Source organism: Fusarium graminearum, chromosome 4 (genome assembly GCF_000240135.3).
Source record: "Fusarium graminearum PH-1 chromosome 4, whole genome shotgun sequence".
Taxonomy (NCBI): domain Eukaryota; kingdom Fungi; phylum Ascomycota; class Sordariomycetes; order Hypocreales; family Nectriaceae; genus Fusarium; species Fusarium graminearum.
The window spans coordinates 1,894,037-1,903,363 of record NC_026477.1 but is presented as its reverse complement, the minus strand read 5'-3'; the positions used below and the strand labels follow the sequence as shown (position 1 = coordinate 1,903,363).

The window sequence follows — 9,327 nt, the reverse complement described above, 5'->3', positions numbered from 1 at the left end:
CATGGCTTTGAAACTGTAATTTCCTATGACATACTATGTAGCCAGGGATCTGTGATATACCTACTCCGTAACTGCACCTTTTCGGTATTTGACCTATTAGTCTTACTGTGTTTTATGTATCCGTTTTTTTCTGTTGGTCTTTTTTTGCTTTTTTCTTCTCTCGCGATCCAGTCCAATTCTTTTCTTAGCCTCGGTCATGCCTTGACCGACTCTTGGATATATCACTGAATGCTGGTCACTTAATGCATGGGAACTGTCTGAAGACATCCGGACTGCAATTAATATTTGTCACGGCTCTCAGGAGAACCGAGGCTGTCGTTGTCTTTCTTGAGTCATTCTTCAACAAATATATTGACATCCGTGCTGTTTTATTGCTTTTACCATTTCTACATAGCTTATTCGCAATATGTGTGGTTTACGTTGTATTGCCCAGCTATTCCCCACGGTCTGGTGGCACCATCCAGCTGCGCCAATGTCACCTGCGTGTAAGTGATGTGTGACCAACCTTGACCTTTTCTGGTCCGTCCCGTAGGATTAATAGCAGATGCAGCGATAGTTGTTCCGTACAAGGATATCCGATCACTCTGTTTCAGGTAGAACGTGAAGACACTTACCGTATTACACAAGGTAGCACTGAACCATCTGATAAACTCTTGGCTAGCAGTTCCTGGCTCTATATCCGTTAGTTTTAACATTTGTTGGGGAAATCATTTCAAGGCTTGCAGATTGTTGTTTTTTTTGTTTCGCGAGATACCTAGGCAATGTAGCAATGGACAATATACCTGCTATTGTAAATTAGTAGGGTGCATCTTACCATACCCAGGTAACTACCTACCTATGCTCTTAACATCGACTTATGAAAAAGACCAAGTCGTTCATAGTTGCAAATAACATTCAACAAAGTGAGAACCCGTATTGTTTTCATTCTCCATGGCAACCAATCTTCTCACACCTCTGCATGCTTTGCCTGTCCCCACGCCTTGTTGTGTTTCGTTATATGGTGAGATAGGTCATTAGTTTCATGTGATGCAAAAAGCAAAATAACAACACATCACAAGTTTTGATTTACTTCAATATCATTACATAAGACCCGAAGATTCTTGACGGCTGTTTGATTGATTCCGTGAGTGACAGACTGGGTGATGTTGGACTGGCAGCATATGACATACCTGAACCATGTTGTGTGAACTTGCAGATTTTGGAGTCTCTTAGCAACATATCAGAATGACGTCTTGTCCATATTAAAGGCCTTGTAATTAATTATCTACCGTACTTTCACTTGTCACATCCGATAATTTTTGATAATACAGGATGTGGACAAACCTGAACCTGTTCTCTCAACTCTGCTAAAGGTAGCTTTTGTACATGCCACAAGCTTCTAGCTCAAAACAAAACTACACAAATATACACACTATCAATTTAAACATAATAAACTTAATCTAACATATGGTATACGACAATGATCGTTTTGATGTACTTTTGTCACAAGTTTGCCAGTCCGCGTCGCATCTCTCGAATCATGGACCAGCCTTAGGGTAGGTCGCCCTCCTTCGACTCTCCCATTTTGGTCGTGTTGTAGGGCTTCTACAAGATTACACTACTGATTCACAGTCATGAGTTGATATATACGAATAAGGGCTAGTTAAAATGTATTATCAAACATTATATTCCGAGCTTGTGGTGTTTGGCTATCTTTGAACGTTTCGTGAGTCTACCCCATGGACTGGCCTTTCATCATGCACAACCACCAAGGAGCAAATCGTTGTACTACGGTTTACTTGAATGACTTTGGACAAGGCTATACTGTCAAAGTCAAGTGTTATATAAGTTTTATGCCGTCTGTAGCATTGGTGACCATACCACACGGGAGTTACTCATATGGATCACTATCATCGTCGCCTTGTCATATCATGCCACATCATGTGTAATCGCAATATCAGCAAAGGTCATCATCGGAGCAATACGGGAATAAGATAAATTACCCGCTTTAAGAATGTGGAATTACTATGATGTGCTCAGTCGTCGTCTGCTGTCCACTGCCTATTATGCGAGACATCTTCAGGCTGACGCTATTAACGCCTATCAAGCACAATACATGTCGCCACTTAACAACGAGTGCTCGTATGGCACGCATAGCCATGAAATAACTGACACGTCTGTCATGGTGTATTGTTCCACGGGTGACGTGAGAGTTGGCAATCGAATATGCACTCTGGGGCCTGTATCAATCCGTAGCCATGAGATGCTGAGCAGTATGACATGAACTACTGTGGTGAACCACAAAGAGGCAAATAGAAGAGACCATGGATCTGTCAATGCATGCAGATCGCCCAAAACGAAATGGGCAAATAGGAAGTCGTTGAGTTTGCTATAGTCTTCAATGATAGGTCTATCCTTTCTCACCGAGTGACTAGTTAAAGCGGGTATAAGAAAAGTTGGCCATTTAAGCCTCGAGTTACAAGAATAAACCGTCCAAGGACTCAATATAAGAAAGTGTAAAATCGCTTGCATGATTTTGTCCCTCCTAGTTATAGCAATTAAGTCCTCTGAGGCCAGAGAGCGTTACCCAAGAGCAAATAGCTATCGAGAAAGGGACATGCAGCCAGACAAACAAGGCATAAGACCCAACGCAGGATGATGTGTTCATGCGTTGGTTTGAAGAACTGAAGCCAGTATTCTGGCTGGGTCTAGGCCCATAACGTCGATCAGTATCCAACGATATCATCTAGAAACATCATACCAAGCAACAAGCACACAAGCACACAAGAGAACAAGTCGAGTGACACCACGTACTTGGTCTTTGCACTAGTTTCACACAGATTGATTGGCATGATAAATCTTCCGCGCCTTTTTCGTAAAAAATAAGATTGTATGTAAGTTCAACGGAAAGAGTTAATGCTCCTTTGAGATCGGCAGTAGCCACCAGTAGTTACCAGTAGCGAAATGATAGTCTGTATCTAGATAGATGCAGCCCTGAACAGCTAGTTTTGTTGCCCAGCATAATAGGCGAATAGCCGGTTATTTAATCGGGGGAATAAAATAAATTAGCATAGCTCCTGGTAACTATGGCAAATGCATGGCCTTCCTGGGACTAGGACGGGCTGGATTGGGCTCTGACGGCCGTTGAAGGCATTCGCAGCGAGGATAAGTGTATGGGTATCCATGCGAGTCACCAACACTACCACAGCAACATCGATTGTTAACCGACACAGCCTCATGTTAGGAAAGTCAAATATCAAATGTCAAATTCAGAGAGCGGCACGCGCGGAACCTGTGTTATGTCACTTATGTGGAACTTGGGGGTTACGTTGTACTCATGTACGTATACCCGTTTATCACCACTGTTAAGTGTCATGCTAAGAGGCACTTATGCGAGACGAATGCATCATTTCGCAGGAAAACCACATTGCTAGACACAGACACAGACCAGACCAGACCAGACCAGACCAGACCAGATCAGACAATCAGTCGTTTAAGTTGGTGACAACATGTTTGCTTTTGCTCTGAGATGTCAGTACCACATACCTGGACAAATGGGCCTCTGTTTCAGCACAAGGATAGTCTAGGGGGTTCGTCGAGTTTGGCTTAGTTGTGGCCCTACACGGGAACAGCTCTCATGGCGCCATGGGAAGACAAGAATAGACTATTCCTCCTTCAGCTCATCGCCCAGCTTGGTCGACCCCTGACACAGGGAATCGTTTCCCTATCTGGTCTCCGTTTAACGTTAGGTTGGTGGGCAGTTGAATCCAACGGTGGCCTCTGCTCTCGCTTAAAGAGAATGACAAGGGATGTGAGTTGCATTCCAAAGTGGGCAACGATAGAGAGATTGAGATTGGGATGGGGTCAGAGAATGCTCTTTAACCAAGACTGGAGGAAAGCTTAGGCCGCTATGGGGATGGAGCTCATGCGGCCCGTAACCATAGATACATGCGCCCTCTCGCTGGCGTAGCTCTGACCATTACCATCTGGACGAAAATTAATTAATTGTTCATGCCGGAAAAAGGGGGCCACTGTTGGTTATTGATTGTTCTGTGCCTGGGAAGTCCGAGTCACACACAACAACCTACGGTTTGTCTATTCTGTAACACGACATGAAATGTCATAAACGACAGCGTCTGAGCCTGAGCCTTTGGTTCTCTGCAGGGGAAATTTGTATGCAGATCTCAAGTCCCCGCTCATGTCGAGTCAACTGCAGAAATGTGCGTTGTTCTGCAGCTCAGACATTGGAGCATCATCGTAAGTTGTGCATGTCCGCAAACGTTGAAAAACATCTTGTAAGTGAAGGTTTATGGTATAAATACGGGGCTTTTGACGTTTCAACGTCTTAGTTGCTCATCATATAAACAAAGTTTCGCTACTGTACTGTAACCGTCCGTTTGTGAGGCCGGATATTGACAAGTAGTAACCATAACCATACCGTGGTCAACGTCAGCCGAGACTCCTTCTAACTACGTAACTCTCTCTCTTCGCATCCGATCCTTGACAGTTGTTGATGTGACGGTCCCCTGTTTGGTTTTGGTCTGGTCTGGTCTGGTTTGGTTTGTTGGATCAGAAAAGACAAAGAAAGAAGGGGAGAAAACAGGGACCCGTTCGTGTATGAGCCCTTGTCGATGTCCTCATCTCCTCCTCTCCTCTCGCTTTTCGGTAACTTCATACAGACAGTACCTCTTCTAGCGACGAACTGTTGTTCAAACTTTAGTAGGGGCCCTTCTCCATCTGACTGATAATTTTTTTTTTCATCTTCATCATCTCTCCTTACTCTCATTTCTCTTGATCTTCCCTTCTTGTTCGCTACTAGGGCACATTGTTCTGTTGTTTTGTCCAAATTCGTTCCCATCTTTATCCTTTTTAGTTTATTGGGTAGGTTGGGCATTGCCGTTCCCCTCCTCCCTCACACTTTACACTCACCGACTTCGCCTTCTTTCTCTACGACTCATTCTTTCTCAATTCTCGCCATTTTGTTATATCCACATTACATCGCATTCTATCGTATCATCCCTAATCAACCGCCACAACTGCGAGCAAGCTCTTTCTGCGTCGTCATCCTCGACAGCCTTTCTTTGCCCGTTGTCCGTTTCCGAGGCATACGGACGCTTTGACAGTCAAACCAATCAACCAATCTCGAGTCAAGACATTCGCTTGTCTCAACCAAGTCCATTGTTATATGAGACGGCCACTACCGCATGCATCCACAGTAATAGCTAATAGCTAATACCTCCTCATCTTGTTATCGACACCAGGTTCTACTGCAACAACCTGCGAGACTTTTCTCGTAATCTATTGACGTCGTATTCTCCTGCAGGCACTTGCTGGGATGCTTTGATGCTCCCACAGCTGGGACCATGACGGTACAAGGCGGTTTCACCAGTGCGGCCGAACAGCCATGCCCTGACAGTCAGCATCAGATTCAGCCAGCCCTCGATTCATCTTCTTTCAGGGGTCCTTCAGCTACTACTACTACCACCACCACTACTGAGCAGTCTGATGCTTCCAAATCTTCGACAACCGCCATCGCCCACGCAGATTTGCACAGGCAGAGTCACAATCCTTCAAAGCTGCCTGCTTTCCGTTTTTCAGACCGAAGCAAAAGCCTTGGAAGTGTGCCCCTAGTTAATAAGGGTGAACCCCTGTCATTTAGCAGCAACCGGTACAAGCGTAACAAAAACCAGAATCTCGATTCGGGAATTAAAAACAAGGACGCCCAAACCATTGATTATATCAACTACAAACCCACGGCTTCGACGATACCAACCACATCTCCAACATCAGCCCCCACGATATCTTCCGATAGTGCATCAGCGGCGTTGCCTGTGCAATCATCAATCGAAGATTCGACTTTCTCACCCAATCCGGACCCTGTCTCGCCAGCCCCTGGCTCATTAGCATCGGAAACAGCAGACCCAGGCTCTGTTCTGGCCCCCCAGAACGACGCTGTTAGTGGACCAGCCACAACCTCCAACCCTGACCTGGTACAAGCACCAGTACCAGTACCAGCACCAGCACCAGCACCAACGGCACCACCACTCCCAGCGACGACCGATTCTGACACTTCTCCCCCGACAACGCATCTCTGCGACGAAAAACACGCCGTCGCTGCATTGACATCTGCGCCCACAGACACATCCACAAACACAACGTCGCCAGCTCTGATCTCCAGAAAATCCTCTACACAACCCACTGAACTTAACGCGCCCGTAGAAGCCACTGCACCGCCGCCGTCGCAAATTCATTCTAGATCAACGTCGCTTCAGCCATCGTCATCGTCATCGGTGGTCCATCTTTCGGCTGGGATTAAGCGTCCCGCATCTTTCTCTGACGCACATACACCTGACGCGATCTCCCCGCATCACGTTCCCTCAACATCAAGGACTCGCAATCGGCGTTCTTTGGTATCGCGCAGATCAACTGCTGGCGCCTCTTCCACTGGCCCGCCGCTTTCCCTAAACTCGGAGCGCCTCCAAGCCATCGAAGCCATCGAAGCAGCCAAAGAAGGTCAATTCACCTTTCGTTCCACAGTCGAGAGTTCGCCGATTGAATCGCCTTCCGGCCAACGCGAATTAATTTTGCCCAAGACGCTATCCAGAACAAACTCAGATGAGAGACGAGCGTCTGCATCGCAGCGCCCTCCCGTCTCTTATCGACCACCCCTCTCCACCAACAGTAGTACTGATTCATCGCCCTCGACCGCTGTCCGTGTCCCCCCAATTCGATCCTTCCGATCTTCAGGCTCTCGGAAGAGCATTAATCTCGATATGAACTCAAGGCCGCGTTTCCTCGACTCTGGCGACGAAGACGAAGACACCAATCATGACCGCACCCTGCGCGCCTTGGAAGGCCGAAGCGACGACGAAGCTCTTCGCTCAGCCCCTGTCTCAAGCCGTCGTGGCGCTTTCGACAACGAAGATACCGGCGACGTCTTCCTGAAAATCGCCAGGGAGGAAACTTCGCAGCGACAAGCAGATGAACAGCCCTCCGACGACAACCGGAGTATAGTAGTAAGTCTTTTTTATTTATTTTAATTTTCCCGATTTGCTGTTTAATTATTCTCGTATCTCCTATGCGCCGAGAGGCTTTTCAGGGACCGCCATGAACTCAATTTGTGCTCGTTTGTTGTTTCTTTGGAAACACATACGAAACGCCATCTATATTCAAGTGCAACGCTAACTGAAATAGTCCCGCGCAACCCGATTCACGCATAGACGACCATTATCCTCGGTAGTCCCTATACATTCGCCAAATTCACCCCCTCGAGTTCGACGCCGACTTTCCGATCAACGAGAAACTTCGCGCTCACGTTCAAGAGGCTACGAAGACGACAGAGCGACAGAGGTTTCTCGCATGTCTACCTACCGCACAACGCCACGAGACAAGGCAGCATCGGCGCACCCTGGGGAGGACTTGGGACGCTCACGAGCTTCCACATCAACCATGCGCCCTTCACCTGTGACGCCAAGATCGATTGTCTTCCAAGAACCTAGCTCCGAAAACTCGAATTACTCTCGTCGCCGACCATCTATTACCGACAATAACGCAACTGGACAAAGCCGAAGCTCTGCCTACAAATCCATACACCATGGTCACAACAAGACATACAATTCGTCCCCGCTGGTACGATCCTTCGATTTTCAAGTGCCGTCAAACATCGATACCGGAAATGGGGCTGAAGGAACTGAATCTACATTGTCAAACACTGCACCCTCAACGGTATGGGACGAACTAGACGACCTCAAATCAAGAATACATCGACTAGAACTGACTGGTAAGCTGCCTTCGACTTCTGGCGCCGCAGTGTCGAGATTATCGGACGACCGACCGCCGACCGCGACCACGACAGCGACTACCATGTCTGCCTCCCCCAAACGAGTTGAGAATGGCCACCGCCAAACCGCCGATGCTGTTAGCACCACATCCTCCCATCACCAGCGAGAGTCGCATAACATTCTTCAATCCGCCCTTGCTAAGTCCAAGGTTCTGCTTGATACCGATATTTATCAAGCGCTCGAGTCTGCTGCCAACGATGCCATATCTTTGGCTTCCATGATGGGAACCCCTGGCCAGCCTGGGCCAATTTCCAGCTCCGCCAGCACTATTGGCTCGAACGTGACCGTCACTGATCGCCAATTAAGGCGAAAAGCCGAGAGTGTCTGCCGCAGCTTAACGGAGCTTTGTCTCGCGTTGGGCGAGGAAGCCACTCAGACACGGATGCCACGACAGTCAATCGAAGTACCAACCCCTACCCAGAACGAAGCGCCAATTACACCAACGATCAACAAAACATTCTCTGGGTTCTCTCAACGCCGACAGAGCATTGGAAGACCCGATAAGAATGTTCCTAAGGAAGCTGTTACTAGTCCTAGAACCATGTCCAAGTTTGAGGAGAGGAGACTCAGCATCCTTAACGGAAGCTCCCTCCCCACGTCTCGTGCGTCAACCTCGATACCGTCGACTCCAATCGAGCCTATCTCTAGTAGAAGGTCCTCTCTTCTGGTTTCCAGAGCTCGCCGGGCTGGCACTGAAGAGCCCGACGACGGCAGGACATCATCACTTCTCCTAAGGACTAGACGTGCTGGTACGGAAGAGCCTGATGAAGGCCGAAGAACCTCTTTGTTTGTCCGTAACCGCAGAAACACGGTTGGCGAAGACAGCGAAGATGAATCGAGGTTCAGAGGGCCTTCTCGAATCCGTACTGATCTCAACACGATACGAGTTGTGCCGCAAGAGCAAACGCCACAGCCAGCTGAGACTTCATCAGCCATTCCACGACGGCGATACGTTTCGTCGACTATCGGGAGCTCTCGTTTGGCAACACCTTCGGCCAACACAGCAACCCCTCCTCGGAGATACGTGGAGAGGTCCACGCAACAAGACCATGGCACAAGCGCAGCTGATAGGTTTACCGAAGAGCGTGCACAACGCTACACGTCTCTGGGACAGACGACCATGGTCAACAGAACTGGCAGCATGATCAGAAGACCTAACCGGGAGAGCATTGCGTCAGGCAATCCCTCTACAGCTGCTGGCAGCTATAGGTAACGGCCATAAAAAAAACAATTATTTCATTGATTCACGACTGTACAACTACATATTTATGTTTCGAGCGCAGGACGTCATTATTCTCCTATATTTGTTCGGACGGGAATCACCTCATTCTATTTCCCCTTTGTTTGGCACCCAACCTGGCTTGACGATCCAAGAGTGTCAGTAGCGATGACCTCGATCATCGTTCCCACTCGATGTATATATTCCGTCTCTAGATGAACTCGTTGTTTCGTCTACAGTATCATGGTGTTTGGAGGATTGTGTTTTTTTCTTTTGAAAATGGCGTAC

The 9,327-nt window shown here is 47.7% G+C and overlaps 1 protein-coding gene across 1 annotated transcript; it reads left to right on the top strand.

Annotated features, from left to right (window-relative positions):
- Positions 1–5,342: 5,342 nt before the first annotated feature.
- FGSG_06975 (uncharacterized protein) lies at positions 5,343–9,033 on the top strand (the record flags this gene model as incomplete). The annotated part of the gene is made up of 2 exons (XM_011328352.1): positions 5,343–6,995; positions 7,174–9,033. 2 exons carry the CDS (start codon positions 5,343–5,345, stop codon positions 9,031–9,033), a joined length of 3,513 nt encoding a protein of 1,170 aa, XP_011326654.1.
- Positions 9,034–9,327: the final 294 nt, after the last annotated feature.